Source organism: Macrobrachium nipponense, chromosome 28 (assembly GCF_015104395.2).
Source record: "Macrobrachium nipponense isolate FS-2020 chromosome 28, ASM1510439v2, whole genome shotgun sequence".
Classification (NCBI taxonomy): Eukaryota; Metazoa; Arthropoda; class Malacostraca; order Decapoda; family Palaemonidae; genus Macrobrachium; species Macrobrachium nipponense.
Genome location: NC_087217.1, coordinates 28,899,221 through 28,919,273, shown reverse-complemented (window position 1 = coordinate 28,919,273; position 20,053 = coordinate 28,899,221). Strand labels below are relative to the sequence as shown.

At 40.0% G+C, this 20,053-nt stretch overlaps 1 protein-coding gene across 1 annotated transcript in view; it reads left to right on the top strand.

Moving 5' to 3' along the window:
- The window catches only part of LOC135201626 (U1 small nuclear ribonucleoprotein 70 kDa-like), a gene marked incomplete in the record, with an annotated part of 53,427 nt that extends 33,603 nt beyond the window's left edge, over nt 1–19,824 (top strand). The window contains 1 exon segment of the mRNA XM_064230693.1: nt 19,257–19,824. Within this exon segment, the coding sequence (XP_064086763.1) occupies nt 19,257–19,378 (122 nt within the window).
- Nucleotides 19,825–20,053: the final 229 nt, after the last annotated feature.

Below are 20,053 nucleotides of genomic sequence, written 5' to 3'. Positions count from 1 at the left end.
TGGAGAGAAGTTCCAGCCTGCAGCTCCCAAGTCTCCACCCTCTCAGTTTTCGTCATCTAAGTCTTGCAAGGTTCCGGAGTTTGTGGAAATGAAAACTTCTTTGTCCACCAAGAGGGCGTTTAAGAAGTTGCAAGATTGGATGGAACGTCGGAAGGATCAGAGCAAGTCGACTTTCGCCCTTCCTCCTTCAAGACTCGGTGGGAAAGGCGGCATCTGGTATGAGACCAAAGGAGAAGTAGGAGTTAAGATCCCGTCGTCTTCCCAAGGGGACTTTGCTAGTCTGGTCGATGCTCAGAAGAGGTCCCTTTTATCGACTGCTAAGATTTCATGGACGCCAACGGAGATTGATCATCACATGAAAGGACGGTTAAGGACTCTTGAGGTCTTTAACTTTCTAGACTGGTGCTTGGGAGTCCTGGATCTTCAATCTAGGAGTCCTGACTCGTCGTTAGTCTGGGGGAGCTGTCCAATGTGTTATCCTGCATGGACAAGGCCGTCAGGGATGGTTCGGAAGAGTTAGTGTCTCATTTCGGCACTGCTTTTCTCAAGAAGAGAGCGCTTTTCTGCAACTTTAACGGCTAGGTCTGTTTCTACAACGCAGAAAGCGGAGCTTCTCTTTGCGCCTCTTTCGAACCATCTCTCCCCAGGCTATGGTAAAGGACCTGGCAGTGAGCCTCAGGAGAAGGCAACCCAGGACCTCTTGGCCCAGTCTTCAAGACGTCCCGCAGTCCCTACTACGTCTTCTTTTGGACGACCACCTAGGAAGGTTAAACCCTTTCGTGGCGCTCCTCCCTTGAGAGCTGCTCCTCGAGGGAGAGGGCTTTCAAGAGGAAGAGCTTCCTTCAAGCCTAAATCCTCTAAATGAAAATCAAGTCCTTCAGATGCCGGTCGGAGCCAGGCTAAAGTTCTTTGCGGGGGCGTGGAGAGAGAGAGAGATACAGATGCGTGGTCCCTCAAGATAGTGGAACAGGGGTACAAGATCCCCTTTTTGGACCCTCCTCCTCTATCCACAACTCCCAGAGATCTTTCCCCGTCATATCAAGGGGAGAAACGTCAGATTCTTTTCGATCTTTTAGATCAAATGATCAAGAAAAGAGCGGTGGAACAGGTATTAGACCTGGGGTCACCAGGATATTACAACAGGCTTTTCCTGGTACCAAAGCAGTCGTCGGGGTGGCGTCCAGTCTTGGACGTAAGCAGGCTGAATCTTTTCATAGAAAGAAAAAATTCAAGATGGAAACGCCTCAGTCGGTTCTAGTCGCCTTGAGACCGGGCGACTGGATGGTGTCCTTGGACCTACAGGACGCATACTTTCACGTTCCTATCCACCCTCTTTCAAGAAAGTTTCTGAGGTTTGTGTTAAAGGACAAAGTTTGGCAATTCCGAGCCCTTTGTTTCGGATTAAGCACGGCTCCGATGGTATTTACCATGCTCATGAAGAACGTAGCGAGATGGTTACATTCTGCAGGGATAAGAGTGTCCCTGTATCTCGACGATTGGCTTATCAGAGCATCGTCAGAAGAGAGGTGTCTGAAGGACCTTCACTTCACGTTAGCCTTGGCGAGGTCCCTGGGACTTCTGGTCAACCTCGAAAAGTCGCATCTGACCCCAACACAGTCCATCGTGTATCTGGGGATTCAGATGGATTCAGTGGCTTTTCGAGCGTTTCCGTCCCAGGAACGACAGCTGCAAGGCTCAGAGAGAGTTTCGGCCTTCCTGGGGAAGGAAGCTTGCTCGGCGAGGGAGTGGATGAGTCTGCTGGGACCATTTCCTCGCTGGAAAAGTTTGTTTTCCCTGGGAAAGACTACACCTAGGCCTCTCCAGTTTTTCTTGGCAGAAGAATGGAGAGTCAAAGAGGATCTGGATGCGACCTTTATGATCACCAAATCGGTGAAAAACCATCTAAGATGGTGGTTAGATCCTCGGAATTTTCGAGAGGGGTTGTCCCTAAAGCTTCTGAGCCCCGACCTAGTGTTGTTTTCCGACGCCTCCGTGTCGGGATGGGGAGCAACACTAGGAGGGGAAGAAGTGTCAGGCGCCTGGAGGGGGGAACAGGTGTCCTGGCACATCAATGTGAAGGAAGGAACTAGCGGCGGTTTTCCTGGCGCTACAGTTCTTCCAGCAAAAGGTTGCAGAAAAAGTTGTCCAAGTCAACTCGGACAACACCACGGCCCTTGCGTACCTAAAAGAATCAGGGAGGTACACACTCCCGTCTACTATTTTACTTAGCGAGGGAGATTCTGCTGTGGGCAGATGCAAGGCGAATCAGGATCCTGACGAGATTTATCGCAGGAGTCCATAACGTCAGAGCAGACCTTCTCAGCCCACGGAATGGACGCTGCACCAGGACGTCTGTCGGGAACTATGGAGACTGTGGGGACGTCCTTTAGTTGACCTATTTGCGACGTCGAGGACGAAGAGGTTGCCTCTTTATTGCTCCCCTGTGTTGGATCCGGGAGCAGTCGCTATAGACGCTCTGCTCTGGGACTGGACGAACCTGGACCTGTATGCCTTCCCGCCATTCAAGATCATGGGGGAAGTCATAAGGAAGTTCGTGGCATCGGAGGGGACGAGGTTGACCCTGATCGCCCCGATGTGGCCCGCGAAGGAATGGTTCACGGAGGTAATGTCCTTCCTCATAGACTTTCCGAGGACGTTGCCCTGGAGGAAAGATCTACTCAGACAGCCCCACTTCGCAAGATATCACCGAAACCTCTCCGCTCTGGGTCTGACTGCGTTCAGACTATCGAAAAGTTGGCCAGAGCGAGAGGTTTTTCTAAAGCAGCTGCGAAAGCGATTGCCAACGCAAGGAGGACTTCCTCGAGAGCTGTTTACCAGTCGAAGTGGGCTTCCTTCAGGGCATGGTGTAGGAAAGGAAGGGAATTTCCTCTTCCACTACCTCTGTGAGCCAGATAGCCGATTTCCTGCTATTCTTAAGGAATGTGCAGAAGCTGGCAGTCCCGACCCATCAAGGGATATAGAGTATGCTGTCAGCAGTCTTCGACACAGAGGCCTAGACCTTACTGACAACAGAGATCTTCACGATCTCTTGAGATCGTTTGAGACTACCAAGATACCTCAGGCAAGGCCTCCTTCTTGGAACTTAGATTTAGTTCTTAGACTGTTGATGTCGAGTCCTTTCGAGTCTCTCCATGCAGCGTCTCTTAGGAACTTGACGAAGAAGGCTCTTTTCCTAACTGCTCTGGCGACGGCGAAGAGAGTTAGCGAAATTCAAGCCATTAGTAAGCAGGTGGGCTTCAAAGGTGACAATGCTATCTGCTCTTTGAGTCTCACTTTCTTAGCGAAAAATGAAAACCCGTCTATCCCTTGGCCAAGGAGCTTTGAAATTAAGGGTATGACAAGCCTTGTGGGCCAAGAACCTGAGAGAGCCCTGTGCCCTGTCAAGGCTCTAAAGTTTTATGTTCACAAGACAAAGGAGGTACGAGGTCCCTCAGATAATCTGTGGTGTTCGGTAAAACGACCCGATATACCATTATCCAAGAATGCTTTGGCGTTCTTTCTGAGGGACGTGATTAAAGAGGCTCATTCGTCTTACCAGGAGACCGATTTGAGCCTCTTGCGAGTGAAAGCTCACGAGGTCAGAGCTGTCGCAACCTCGCTTGCCTTCCAAAGGAACATGTCGATCAAGGACATCCTTGACGCCACCTTTTGGAGGAGCAACTCAGTATTCGCCTCACACTACTTGAGAGATGTGAGAACGATATACGAGGACTGTTGTTCTCTTGGGCCATGCGTTTCTGCAGACACAGTCTTGGGGGCTGAAGGTAGCTCTCTCCCCTATCCCTTAGTTAGGTTTAGGTAGTTTTTAGTTGTTGTGTTTTTTGGTTGTGGTGAGTCTTTGGTGAAGACCTCCCATCTCTTTAGTTAGTGTTCAGGGGGTCTTGGATAGTTGGTCAGGTGTGGTCAGTTGCTTCGTTGCCCTCATATGTATGGCTCGATGTTTTGTCACGTGAGGTCACGTCCCCGTTGACAGAGCATCCAGAGCGCACCAGCACTACAGGTCTCTACCTGGCTGGCAACTCTGATTAAGCACAAGCAGGCTTAAGTGACAGTAATCACAGAGTCTACTTTGCTAACAGGTGAGGAACCAAGGTGTACATCATCTACTTAATTTAAGTTTCCTACAAATCCTATTCTGTCTCTTCCCACCATCCGAAGGTGGGATTCAGCTATATATATATCTGTCAGGTAAGTTGCATGAACAAAATGTTATTGTTTTAATACAATTAAGTTTGTTCATACTTACCTGGCAGATATATATAATTAAGTGCCCACCCACCTCCCCTCAGGAGACAGTGGCACTGAGAAAATATGAATAGAAAATGGGAATGGTTCCTGATATCCGCCTCCCACCCAGCGGCGGGAATGGGTACTACCAACCACCTGGCCGCCCAACTATGCGTGTGACCGCGAGTTTTGAAATCTTGTTCTGTCGGACGTTCGGGAAGGAATTACAGCTATATTATATATCTGCCAGGTAACGTATGAACAAACCAATTGTTTATTATAACATTTCAACATTTTTTAAAATTCACCAAATAATCTAAAATAAGTGTGCTAGAGATTTCGAATTTGTTTCAAAATGAAGGTAAATGACTGAATATTACTAGACTGTAAGAGTTTTAGCTTACAATTGCGTTTTTCGATCATTTCGGTAGAGTCAAAGTTGACTGAACGTGTTTTTTTTTTCTATTTATTGTGATTTATATGCAAATATTTCAAAAATGAGAAAAGCTACAACCTTCAATTATTTATTGTTGTATTCTACATGAAATTGCACACATTTTCACATATAAAACTTTATGTAACGGCTAATTTAAAATGGTGCAAACATTATGACAATCGGACGAAAAAATTTCTGACTTTTCGGAAGAGTACCGCGCGCACGTAAGGAAAATGTTTTTTATTCATAATTTCACCATAAATCAAAATATTGTGCTAGAGACTTCCAATTTGTTGCAAAATGAAGGTAAATGATTGAATATTACTTGAATATAAGAGTTTTAACTTACAATTGCGTTTTGCGACCATTTCGGTAGAGTCAAAGTTGACTGAAGGTTGAAATTTTGGCACTTATCGTTATTTATATGAAAATATTTCACAACTGATAAAAGCTACAACCATGGGTTGTTTTTAGTTGTATTGTGCATGAAATTGCGCACATTTCCATATATAAAACTTTATGTAACGGCTAATTTAAAATGGTGCAAACATTACAACAATCGCACAAAAAAATTTATGATTTTTTTGGAAGAGTTACCGCACGGACGTAAAGAAAAAGTTTTTTTTTCATAAATTCACCATAAATCTAAATATTGTGCTAGAGACTTCCAGTTTGTTGCAAAATGAAGGTAAGTGATTATAATACTTCATGTAACGGCTAATTTAAAATAGTGCAAAAATTATGTCAAAGTGACAAAATAATTTCTGAGATGTGTCACTGATACTTTTTAGTGCGATAAGAAAGAAATTCGCGCTTGTGCGCCTGGGTAACGACTGTAAACAAAACAGCACCTTGATCCGTGAGCTCCCAGCATCCCCCAAGGCGCGTGATTCAAAAGTTTTCGCCTTGTAGGCCTATAAGTATTTTTCCGCAAATTTTTAAAAAAACTTTTTTTTTATCGACGTATCACACGTCCAATCTGTACCCGACAGACAATTTATGTCGACGTTTAACACGTCCAATTGGTGTTAAAGGGTTAATTAAGACTAGTCCTACATGTCTTGTATTTGTTGGTTTTACCAAAATTCATTGTGGCTTATGACAAGTAAAATTTAAAAAAATTTCTAGCTATATAGAATACATAACAGTGTATGACTCTTGTGATTTAGTTTGCATGGAGTGATTTTGACAATGGTTTTTGTATATGTTGAATCACTAGTTTGTGGTAATCTTAATTAGCTTCTATCTCATATATAAGTGATGGAAATTTTATGATATACAATTCAGAAGAAAGAGCAGCATAACAGTGTAATTAATCAGTTAAACATCAAGCGTACAGATACGTGTGCGCACAAAAAAAAAAAGGCTAGACAGGCAAATATACTATTGATGTATAAGGCCTGTGGTTTTTCCAAGTTATAATCCCAAGCTGGTTCCCATTAACTTCTTTCCCAAATTTGTTGGGTGTTATTTTAATACCTTGGTTATCAGATACATTACGGCTGCAACTAACCCTTTAACGCCGATTGGACGTATTAAATGTCGACAAAAATTGTCTGTCGGGTGCCGAACCGACGTATGGTATGTTAACGAAAAAAAAGTTTGTTTAAAAATTCGCGGAAAAATAGTTATAGGCCTACTAGGCGAAAACTTTTGAATTGTGCCTTGGGGGATGCTGGGAGCTCACGGATCAAGGTGTTGTTTCGTTTACAATTGTTACCCAGGCGCGCAAGCGCGAATTTCTTTCTTCTCGCACTAAAAAGCATCAGCGACACATCTCAGAAATTATTTTGTCACTTTGACATAATTTTTGCACCATTTTATATTGGTCGTTACATGGAGTATTATATATGAAAATGTGTGCAATTTTATGTAGAATACAACAAAAAACAACTCATGGTTGTTGCTTTTATCAGTTTTGAAATATTTTCATATAAATAACGATAAGTGCCAAAATTTCAACCTTCGGTTGACTTTGACTCTACTGAAATGGTTGAAAAACGCAATTGTAAGCTAAAACTTTTAAATTCTAGTAATATTCAATAATTTACCTTCATTTTGCAACAAATTGGAAGTTTCTAGCACAATATTTTGATTTATGGTGAATTTATGAAAAAAAAATTTTCCTTACGTCCGTGCGGTAACTTCCGAAAAAATTATACATTTTTTCGTCCGATTGTCGTAATGTTTGCACCATTTTATATTAGCCGTTACATAAAGTTTTATATATGGAAATGTGTGCAATTTCATGTAGAATGCAACTAAAAACAAGGCATGGTTGTAGCTTTTACCAGTTTTGGAATATTTTCATATACAGGCGGCCCTCAGTTAGCGGCAGGGGTTCCGTTCCTGGCCGCCGACGGCAAGCGATTTTCGACGCTGAGCGATTTTAAAGCCTACGGCCACCGCACACCTTCTTTCGAAACTCTAGACCAGTCAAAGGTGCTGTAATCCCACAACGGCGCAATAAATAAAATTATATTTATGCAGTGTAGTACTATAGAATTTACTGTACAATACTTTTGGGTGTCTAGAGTATGTAAAGATATAATAAAGTTTATACAGTGTACAGGTAGCTGTAGTGTTCAGGTTACGAACATTAGTCTTATGATAGTCCAATTTTATGAGAGATCAAATTACAATGGCCTAACTTTATCCATCTTCTAGTTACATAAGTTCAATAACAGCAAAAGAGAGTGATGAAAGTATGGTTTTAACGTTATACTCATTACGTGAACGTGTACAGCCATGAACAACCGAGCGAGAAACGACTTTTTTTTTTCTAAGTACAACCGAACTGGATAACATTTGTTTAGCTTGTATTTCAATCATCATACAACAGTACAACATTACCGTAGTTGTTATAAATGGCGTTATGTATAGAATAGAACTGAGATATCTTAATGTAATAACTTTATTTGCTATAGATTAAAGATAAAATTAGATTAAAGATCAATCGGGAAATATAATGTTAAATTTAAACCTAGTTATAACTGAAGCTGAGAAAACTGTTCGAGCTGCTAATGACTATTATCGTACATCGGCAACAAGGATAAAACTGCAGTAAACATGTGCCATCAAACACACTTTACCGATATGTGGGCCGGATAAAAAATCATTTTAATCAAAACTACTGTGCTTGAAAGAACACATTTTACTGTGGGTTTCACGCTGTTATAAGATAAATAACGTAAAGTTCGTATTAAGATGATATAAAGGATTATTGCGAACGGAATCACATAATTTTTTATGCAATAAACATGCCGCCAACGTAATCTGTTAACAAAAAAAAAAAGTAGTTCACATTCACAACGAGACATATTCAATAAATATTTCCACCTAAAAACACGCTGTATAAGGAAAAATAACTTTGTCTCGTATAAGTCAAGTATATAGATATTCGTTTATGCTAACTAGAAGCAAGAGCATTCGCTCAGAATTTCGTTGTGGTGAAACAAACTTGTATTCATCCGCTGATTTCAAACCACAACATTGGCCGCTCTGCAGAATACGGGCTTAAATTTTGCTGTAGTATATTTTAAAATACAATAATATGAGAATACATACAATATTCCTGGATACAGTGAAATAATGTATAACTTTTTAAAGGATTTATGGAAAAGATGCATAATTAATAAAATAACACAATGCAATTTTCGGAACTGGCGGACAAGAACGAACATGAAAAAGCATCCCTGGAGCGTAGTTACAAAGGCTGCCTTAATTTGTATCTTATTTCTGTACAAAAAAGAAAATACCTTTACGTAATATATTTTCATACACATTTTAAACATTAAAGCATAAACATTTAAAAAATCGACACATCGATCGCTAAATTTGGACTCTTTTTAACTATATTTTCGGAAGAGCGGCAGACGGCGGCATACAAGAACGAACTTGAAAAAACATCGTAGTCGATAACTTGAAGGGCAGTTTCAAAAGCTGCCTTTTTATCATATTTCTGCACAGAAATAAAAATACCCTATTCGTAATACATTTTTATACACATTTAAACATAAAAGCATAAACATTTATAAAATAGACACATCGATCGCTAATTTGCACTTTGTTCATGACACTTACCTGTCAGATATATATAGCTGTATTCTCCGAAGTCCGACAGAATTTCAAAACTCCTGGCACACGCAGTGGTCGGCCAGGTGGTTAGTACCCATTCCCGCCGCTAGGAGGCGGGTGTCAGGAAACCATTCCCATTTTCTATTCAGATTTTTCTCTGTCGCCGTCGTAAGGAAACAACTGTTTACAGACCTCCGCCTAGGATTTTTGTTCACTTGAGTATTTGATTGTCTCTTGGTTTTTGAAACTTGCTCGGTGGATTGGCATAAGCGTTCTAAGCGAAGTTTTAAAGACGCTCGACGTCCATTAGAGCATGTTCCGCTTCAGGACGCTTTTGAGGACGCTTCTTTGATGGATAAACGTCTTATAGACATTAGAGTCCAGTGGGATCGAAAGCTTTCATTGAAAGACGTGCGACTTCCTGCGAGTCCTAAGTCTTGCTCCCTTAGCAAGGGCGCTCGCGATGACGATAGACGCCCGGCTAATCGGGATTCTCAGAAAGATAAACGTACTCAACTGAGAGGAACTCGACAGGAATCCCGCAAAGAGGCTTTTGAAGAACCTTTGCCTCTGATGGCTTCGAAAGACAAGTCTTTACAAGAGTCTTGAGTTTTCAAGGACAACAGCGGATCATTCGTGCATTGTCTCGTCTATTCCTTCAGCGGATAGGAGCTCCCCCATACGAACAGAGCCTCAAAGGATAAGCGCTTCTTGTTTAACTAAAGAAACTTCGGACCGTCAAGATCAAGGAGAGTCTTCTAATGATACACATCCTGCAGAAGAGGAAGAGCCTTCAGAAGCATCTACGGATTATAGCACGTTAACGCGCTTACTGAAGGAATTGTTTTCAGAAAAATTCCAAGCACCAGTTCCTCTCTCACCGCCATCGCAACTATCCTCATCCAAGACGAGAAAAGCTCCGGGTTTTGTTAGGATGGCTTCTTCGCTTTCTACTAAAAGAGCGTTCAAGAGAATGAATGATTGGATGGAATCAAGGAAGACGAAAGGAAAGACGTCCTTTGCGCTTCCTCCAGCTAAGCTAAACGGGAGAGCCGGTATATGGTATGAGACCGGAGAAGAAACAGGGTTGAGACTTCCTTCGTCTGCGCAAGGTGACTTCTCAAACCTGGTCGAAGCACCGAGGAGATCTTACCTGACCTCGGCTAAGGTTTCATGGACTATGCCTGAAATAGATCACCATCTAAAAGGACTGTACAGGACGTCGGAAGTATTTAACTTCCTAGACTGGTGCTTAGGAGCTTTAGTTCTGCAAGCTAAGAGCCCAGGATCAGTGTCACTAGAAGAATTATTGAGCGTCCTGTCATGTATGGATAAAGCAGTAAGGGATGGCTCAGATGAGTTAGCTGCCCACTTTACTACGGGAATATTAAAGAAGCGGGCGCTTTTCTGCAGTTTTACTGCTAAATCAGTTTCTCCTACGCAGAAAGCAGAGTTATTATTCGCCCCCTTTTCTTCCCATCTTTTTCCTGAAAATATGGTAAAGGATTTATCTGTGAACCTGAAAGAGAAAGCGACACAGGATAATTTTAAGCCCTTTCGTGGCAGAGCACCATCAAGAGCTTCTACACAAGGAAGGGGCTTTGCTAGAGGCAGAACCCCCGCAAAGCAAAGGGGAAAGAAGTGACAACCTTGCCCTTCAGGCACCAGTGGGAGGGAGACTTTCTCTCTTCGCAGAGGCTTGGAGAGCAAGGGGGACGGACGCCTGGTCCCTCAAGATTATAGAGAAGGGATACAAAATTCCCTTTCTCTCCATGCCTCCGTTGAGCATGAAGCCTATAGACCTGTCACCATCTTATCAGCCGCAGAAGCAACAGATTCTACTCGATTTATTAGATCAGATGATCGAGAAAAGAGCCGTAGAACGAGTGCTCTTGACAGATTCCCCAGGCTTCTACAACAGGTTATTCCTGGTTCCGAAGCAGTCTGGGGGATGGAGGCCTGTCCTAGATGTCAGCAGTCTGAACCTTTTCGTGAAGAAAGAAAGCTTCAAAATGGAAACATCGCAGTCGGTCATGGGGGCCTTGAGACCAGGGGATTGGATGGTGTCATTGGATCTCCAAGACGCTTACTTCCATGTCCCCATCCATCCCCAGTCCAGGAAGTTTCTCAGGTTCATTTTAAGAGGACAGGTCTTCCAGTTCAGAGCTCTATGCTTCGGACTGAGCACAGCTCCCATGATTTTCACTTTTCTCATGCGGAAAGTGGCAAAGTGGCTTCACCTCTCGAAGATACGAGTCTCCCTTTACCTGGACGACTGGCTCATACGGTCGTCATCGAGAGCAAGGTGTCTGGAGGACCTTCGGACTACGTTACTGTTGGCGAAATCTTTAGGCCTCCTGATCAATTACGAAAAGTCCCATCTGACCCCAACACAGTCCATCGTGTATCTGGGGATTCAGATGGATTCAGTGGCTTTTCGGGCTTTTCCGTCGCTAGAATGTCAGCGGAAAGGCTTAGAAAAAGTGTCGGCCTTCTTGGAGAAGGAAACATGCTCGGCGAAGGAATGGATGAGTCTGCTGGGGACTATTTCTTTGCTGGAGAAGTTTGTTTCTCTAGGGAGGCTACATCTCAGGCCCCTACAGTTTTTCCTAGCAGAAAATTGGCAGGACAAACAAAACCTAGAAGGGAATTTGAGAATCTCCCCGTTGGTCAAGAAACACCTAGAGTGGTGGCTCGATCCCACCAAGATGTCGAAAGGAGTGTCCCTCTGTCTTCAGAGTTCCGACCTAGTGTTATTTACAGACGCGTCTATGACAGGCTGGGGAGCAACTCTAGGAAAGGAGGAAGTGTCAGGCCTCTGGAGAAAGGAACAGAAGCCTTGGCACATCAACCTCAAGGAGTTGGAGGCAATTCGCTTAGCACTTCTAACCTTTCAAGAACGAGTCATAGGCCGAGTTGTTCAGATCAACGCAGACAGCACCACGGCCCTTTCTTATATCAAGAAAACGGGGGACACACTCTCGTTGTCTCTACAAGATAGCGAGAGAAATCCTGTTATGGTCAGAAGAGAGGAACATAACTCTTCTGACAAGATTTGTTTCAGGAGTCCAAAATGTCAGAGCAGACATTTTAAGCCGTCGCAATCAATTGATTTCAACAGAATGGACTCTGCACATAGAGGTCTGCCAACAGTTATGGAAACTATGGGGACGACCATTAGTGGACCTCTTCGCGACTTCGAAAACGAAGAGACTGCCCCTTTACTGTTCTCCGATCATCGACCCGGAAGCAGTAGCAGTAGACGCAATGCTTTGGGACTGGACGGGGATGGATGTATACGCCTTTCCCCCTTCAAACTTCTGGGAGAAGTAACAAGGAAGTTAGCAGCGTCGGAAGGAACAAGGATGACACTGGTCGCACCATTCTGGCCAGCAAGCGATTGGTTCAGAGAGGTCATGTCCCTGCTAGTGGACTTCCAAGAATACTACCAGTAAGAGCCGATCTTCTCAAACAGCCCCACTTCGAGAGATATCACCAAAACCTGTTCGCTCTGAGTCTGACTGAATTCAGACTATCAAGAAACTGGCAAGAGCGAGAGGGTTTTCAGGGGCGGTGTCAAAAGCTATTGCCACCGTGAGAAGAGCTTCCTCTCAATCTGTCTACCAGTCTAAGTGGGCTGTTTTTAGAAGATGGTGTAGGAAAGAGGGCATTTCCTCCTCCAAGACCTCTGTGAGCCAAATTGCCGATTTCCTGTTCCATCTAAGGAATGTAGACAAGCTTGCAGTATCAACAATTAGAGGATACAAGAGTATGCTGTTAACAGTCTTCCGTCATAGAGGCCTAGATTTGACGAATGATAGGGATCTTCACGATCTGAGATCCTTCGAAACTTCGAAGGTTCCACAGGTTAAGACACCTTCGTGGAATTTAGACATAGTTCTAAAATTTTTAATGGCGAGTCCCTTTGAACCTTTGCACGAGGCTTCGCTGAAAGACTTAACGAAGAAGGCCCTCTTTCTAACCACCCTAGCCACTGCGAAGAGGGTGATTGAGATTCAAGCAATTAGCAAAAATGTATGATTTAGGGGACACAATGCAGTCTGTTCCTTGAGTCCTTCCTTTTTAGCTAAAAATGAAAATCCTTCCAATCCCTGGCCCAAGAGCTTTGATATCAAGGGATTTGCAGGGATCGTTGGTCGGGAGCCAGAAAGAGTCCTGTGCCCTGTCAGAGCTCTAAAATTCTATCTGGATAGAACAAAACAAAGTAGAGGTCAATCGGACAATCTTTGGTGTTCTGTGAAAAGACCTGATTTACCAATGTCTAAGAACGCCTTAGCATTCTTCTTAAGAAGCACCATCAGGGAGGCCCATTCGTCCTGCCCAGATAGTGATCTGAAAATTCTGAAAGTCAATGCTCATGAAGTTAGAGCTGTCGCAACTTCGATGGCGTTTCAGAAGAATATGGCGCTCAGCGACATTGTGAGCACCACATTTTGGCGAAGCAACTCTGTGTTCGCTTCACACTACCTCAGGGATGTGAAAGTGACATATGAGAACTGCTTTTCGCTTGGACCATACATATCAGCAGATTCAGTTTTGGGTACGGGAAGCGGCACGAATCCTATCCTTTAGAAAATGGATAGGTGTGCTTTTGTATTATGGTTGTTGGTTTTTTGGTTGTAGGGTCGACCGCTAGAGGCGGACTTCCCTTTATTTTAGCCTTAAAGTTTCGGGGACTAACTTTGCTAGGCTAGGTCAGGTGGTGGTTTTTTTCTTTGCTTCGCTGCCCTTAAAGTATGGTCAATATGGTCTAGACACATTGTGGTCACGCCCCCGTTGTCAGATCATCTAGATCTCACCAGCTATGCAGGTCACGTCCTTGCTGGAGACTAGTAAAGCAAAAGCAGACTTGGGTGACAGTAATCACGAAGTCAGCTATGCTAACAGGTAAGGAACCAAGATGTCTATCATCTGCATGTGAAATGTTTTCCAAAATCCTTTTTATTCTGTCCCTCCCCACCTCCAATGGTGGGAATCAGCTATATATATATCTGACAGGTAAGTGTCATGAACAAAATGATATTGTTATGATACAATAAAGTTTGTTCATACTTACCTGGCAGATATATATAATTAAGTACCTGCCCAACCTCCCCTCAGGGACAGTGGCATTAAAAAATCTGAATAGAAAATGGGAATGGTTCCTGACACCCGCCTCCCGGCGGCGGGAATGGGTACTAACCACCTGGCTGACCACTGCGTGTGCCGGAAGTTTTGAAATTCTGTCGGACTTCGGAGAATACAGCTATATATATATCTGCCAGGTAAGTATGAACAAACTTTATTGTATCATAACAATATCATTTTTTTTTTAATCTATATTTTCGGAAGAGCGGCGGCTCACAAGAAAGAACATGAAAAAACATCGTATTTGATAACGTGAAGGGCAGTTTCCAAAGCTGCCTTTGTATCAGTACAGAAATAAAAATACCTTTCACGTAATACATTTTCATACACATTTTAAACAAAAGCATGAACATTTATAAATCGACACATCCATAGCTAAATTTGCACTTATGTAACTATATTTTCGGCATAGAACAGCGTCAGAGGCATATATTTTACCCTAATACCTACGTAATAACTCTCCATAAAATTTGTTAATATAATTTGCATAACCTTTATGGTTTGAACGGCATTTCTACAAATGTATGAACTCGTTAGACAATGGCGCTAGCGGCGCTGTTAACTGAATATTGTGCCGTAAAGATACCTTTAAAATGCCTTATTTTTTTAATGAATATTTTTGACGACCGCCGTAAAACCGATTCGCCGTTGAGTGATTGCGCCGTTAACCGCGGGCCGCCTGTAAATAACGATAAGTGCCAAAATATCAACCTTCGGTCAACTTTGACTCTACCGAAATGGTCGAATTAGGCAATTGTAAGCTAAAACTCTTACATTCTAGTAATATTCAATCATTTACCTTTATTTTGCAACAAATTGGAAGTCTCTAGCACAATATTTCAATTTAGGGTCAATTTATGAAAAAAAAAAAATTTTCCTTACGTCCGCGCAGTAACTTCCAAAAAAAATCAGAATTTTTTTTGTCCAATTGTCGTAATGTTTGCGCCATTTAAAATTAGCCGTTGCATAAAGTTTTATATATGAAAATGTGCGCAATTTCATGTAGAATAGAACTAAAAACAACCCATGATTGTAGCTTTCATCAGTTTTGAAATATTTTTTCATATAAATAACGATAAGTGCCAAAATTTCAACCTTCGTCAACTTTGACTCTACTGAAATGGTAAAAAAAATGTAATTGTAAGCTATAACTATTACATTCTAGTAATATTAAATCATTTAACTTTATTTTGCAACAAATTGGAAGTCTCAAGCACAATATTTCGATTTATGGTGAATTTATGAAATAAACCTTTTCCTTACGTCCGCTCGGTAACTCTTCCAAATAAAATCATAAATTTTTTTGTCCGATTGTGGTAATGTTTGCAGCATTTTAAATTAGCTGTTACATAAAGTTTTATATTTGAAAATGTGTGCAATTTCATGCAGAATACAACTAAAAACAACCCATGGTTGTAGCTTTTATCAGTTTTGAAATATTTTCATATAAATAACGATAAATAGAAAAAATTCGTCCTTCGGTCAACTTTAACTCTACCGAATTGGTCGAAAACTGCAATTGTAAGCTACTTGCGAATTGGTCGAAAACTGCAATTGTCGTAATGTTTGCGCCATTTAAAATTAGCCGTTGCATAAAGTTTTATATATGAAAATGTGCGCAATTTCATGTAGAATAGAACTAAAAACAACCCATGATTGTAGCTTTCATCAGTTTTGAAATATTTTTTCATATAAATAACGATAAGTGCCAAAATTTCAACCTTCGTCAACTTTGACTCTACTGAAATGGTAAAAAAAATGTAATTGTAAGCTATAACTATTACATTCTAGTAATATTAAATCATTTAACTTTATTTTGCAACAAATTGGAAGTCTCAAGCACAATATTTCGATTTATGGTGAATTTATGAAATAAACCTTTTCCTTACGTCCGCTCGGTAACTCTTCCAAATAAAATCATAAATTAGCTGTTACATAAAGTTTTATATTTGAAAATGTGTGCAATTTCATGCAGAATACAACTAAAAACAACCCATGGTTGTAGCTTTTATCAGTTTTGAAATATTTTCATATAAATAACGATAAATAGAAAAAATTCGTCCTTCGGTCAACTTTAACTCTACCGAATTGGTCGAAAACTGCAATTGTAAGCTACAACACTTACAGTCTAGTGATATTCAATCAATTACCTTCATTTCGCAACAAATGGGAAGTCTCTAGCACAATATTTCGATTTATGGTGAATTTTTGAAAACTGCTTTTTTTTACGTCCGTGCATTACGAATTCATGCATCATATTGTGATAATATTTTCTCTGTGTTGCTTTGATCGTTTTACAATTTGTTACATACCAAAATCATCGCAATTCAGTGTACAATACAACGAAAAAATAATTAACTCGTTAGCTTTAACCGTTTTGCTCAGCGCGATTTGTATACAATTATATATGAAAATTTTTTTCGCTGTCATATATTCCAATGTTTATATATGATAATGATATTTTTTTTCATTTCTGATGGTTGCATACTAAACTTCAGCCAATGGAGCCAAAAATGAACTCTTAATCTTGAAAATTAAGCGTGCTGCGATTTTTTTAAAAAAACTTTTTTTTCCGCTTCGGCGCTCACTCGCGAACACCGCCAGCATACAGGAGATACTTTCGGAAATACCGGCTCAGCGTTTAAGGGTTAATACAATTTAGTTAAGAAAATTAGTTCTTTAAGAGAAATTGCTGTAAATCATTGGTTGATATTTGGAATCCCCCCAATTTTTTAACCCTCTTACGCCCAAGCCCTAAAAACCAAAACGTCTCCCGTACAGTGTTCCCCCCGTATTCGCGGACTCTCACATTCGCGGATTTCTCTCGGGAACGTTTCCTCGCATTATTCGCGGAAAATTCGCGGTATTTTTCTATGAGAAATATCCACAAATTCCTGGTTTTTTTTTATCAATTTCAACTTAAAATGCACTTTTTGTGATAAAATTATTTAAAAAACCAAGTATGAAAATTTTTAGTGGTTTTTCTTGAGTTTTAACTAACAAAATAGGCTGTTTTTAGCGTTTTTATAGGGGTTCCAAACATTCGCGGGTTCTAACTATTCAAGGGGGGGGGTCTGGTACGCATCCCCCGCGAATACGGGAGGACCACTGTATGCACGGGCGGGTTTGGAGTGAGCGTGGAAGCGGAAAAAATAATTTTTTCAAAAAATCACAGCCTGCTTAGTTTTCAAAATTAAGAGTTCATTTTTGGCTCCTTTTTTTGTCATTGCCTGAAGTTTAGTATGCAGCCATCAGAAATGAAAAAAATAACATTATCATATATATATAATGCGATATATGGTAGCGACAAAAAAAAATTCATACATAATTGTATTCAAATCGAGCTGTGTGAAAAACGGGAAAAGCTAACGAGTTACTTTTTTTATCGTTGTATTGTACACTAAATTGCAATCATTTTGATATATAACACATTGTGAAACTATCACAACACAAAAAATATTATCACAAAATGATGCATGAATTCGTAATGTGCGGACGTAAAAAAATGTTTTATTCAAAAATTCACCATAAATCTAAATATTGTTCTAGAGACTTCCAATTTGTTTCAAAATGAAGACAAATGATTGAATATTACGATACTGTAAGAGGTTTAGCTTAGAATTGCAGTTTTCGACCATTTCGGATGAGTTAAAGTTGACCGAATGTAGAAATTTTTATATATATTTTTTTTATATGCAATTATTGCAAAAATGAGAAAAGCTACAACCTTTAAATATTTTTGTTTGTATTCTTCATGAATTTGCGCACATTTTCATATATAAAACTCTATAAAATGCCTAATATGAAAGGGAGCAAATAGTATTAGGAGAATGTGACGTACGCATTTCGGAGATTTGCGGCTGCGAATCGGCGCGCGGAGGGAAAGAAAGTTTTTTTTTAAATTCACCATAAATCTAAATATTGTGCTAGACACTTCGAATTTGTTTCAAAATGAAGAAAAATGACTGTATATTACTAGATTGTAAGAGTTTTAGCTTACAATTGCGTTTTTCGACTATTTCAGTAGAGTGAAAGTTGACCGAATGTATTTTTTGTCTATTTATCGTGATTTATATGCAAATATTTTGAAAAAGAGAAAAGCTACAGCCTTCAATCATTTATTGTTGTATTCTGCATAAAATTGCGCACATTTTCATGTATAAAACTTTATGTAACGGCTACTTTTAAATGGTGCAAACATTTTGACAATCGCAAGAAAAAATTTTGATTTTTTTCGGAAGTTACCGCACGGACGCAAGGAAATAATTTTTTTTTTTTTTTTTTTTTTTCTTCATAAATTCACCATAAATCGAAATATTGTGTGAGAGACTTCCAATTTGTTGCATAATGAAGGTAAATGATTGAATATTACTAGAATATAAGAGTTTTAGCTTACAATTGCGTTTTTCGACCATTTCGGTAGAGTCAAAGTTGACCGAAGGTTGAAATTTTGGCATTTATCGTTATTTATATGAAGATATTTCAAAACTGATTAAAGTTACAATCATGAGTATTTTTTATGTATTCTACATGAAATTGTGCACATTTTCATATATAATACTTCATGCAACGGATAATTTAAAACTGTGCAAAAATTATGTCAAAGTGACAAAATAATTTTTGAGATGTGTCACTGATACTTTTTAGTGCAATAAGAAAGAAATTCGCGCTTGCGTAACAATTGTAAACAAAACAACGCCTTGATCCGTGAACTCCCAGCATCCCCCAAGGCACGTGTTTCTAAAGTTTTTGGCTGGTAGGCCTATTAAGTATTTTTCCGCGAATTTAAAAAAAAAACTTTTTTGAGTCGACGTCTAATACGTCCAATTGGCATACGGGAGACATTTTGACTTGACGTTTAATACGTCCAGTCGGCGTAAGAGGGCTAATAACCCTTACTTGTGGCAAAAAGTAAGTTTTAAAAAATAATATTGAAGAACTAAGCTTAGTGTGATTCTTAATTCTTAGGTTGACACCAGAGTATCGTAATTGAAGTGATTTGATTCCACCTTTTCAAAGGAACTTTTGTTAAATTTTAACATCATTGAATAACTGTCTGTCACTGAAGTTCATAATGTCATAGATACCTGATGATAATTTCATGCTCATGCAAAAACTAAATATTTTTTCATTTCAATTTTTATATCAGATTTATTGCAATTTTAGAATGAAATGGTAAAATATTTATATTACCCTGTGGTTTTCTTCAGTTCAGGTCTACATGTATTGATATATTACTTATCTGCGTTTATTTTCTGTATTTTCTTGTAATTTCGTAGGTTGTTTAATAAATCTTATTTTTATTGTTTGTTTCTTGCTTCACCCACAATACCTTGTATTTTTTCAGATTACCCAGAGTATGGCAGCACTTACTACAACAATTTCCCTATGAAGGACGAAGAAGAACGGGCAAAGAATGGAACAAAGTTTGAGGAGGAGGAGGAAGCAAATAATGAAATAGATTATTAAATATACTTCGTTTTATATTATATTGAAGGTACTAGATTTACATACTGTCCGTGAGTGCTTCATTTGGAATTTCAGCAGTGAATTCTGGTCAGTTTAGTTGTCATTTTTCGTTGTTAGAATACAAGACAGTGAAGTAGTTTACATTGAATTTCTTTGTTCTTTTTGCAAGACCTAGTCATAACATTGGTAAGGTTCAGCGAGACAGTAGGAAGATTTATTTTCCTGCAGATGTCAGTACATCTCATTAATATGCCAGTTAAGGTTCTGATTTACCATTGGCTGTGTGCCATTCTTCCATCCATTAAGGTGCCCTGTTTCTGTACCAGAATAGAATCTAGGTTTAGTAGTCTGCATTAAATTTGTGCAAGGATATTGGTCTTGCTATTGGGGCATCCAACTTTGTTTTATAATCAAGGTACAAATATTAAAAATGAAGTACTTTTGGATTCATGCTTTTTTTTTCTTTTTTTCTTTTTATGTTTCCAATCCCAGATGTGTTCCTGGTGAAATACTGTAAATTGTTTGGTGAGAAGTTTGTTTTGTGAATGAATGTTTTCATATTTTTGTAGTGGATCTTCCAGATCTGTTTTTCCATATCTGATTCAAGTCCAGAATAAGAAGACATTTGGAAACAGAGCTGAAAGTAGTTATTGGATGAACATGGCTTGATACTTG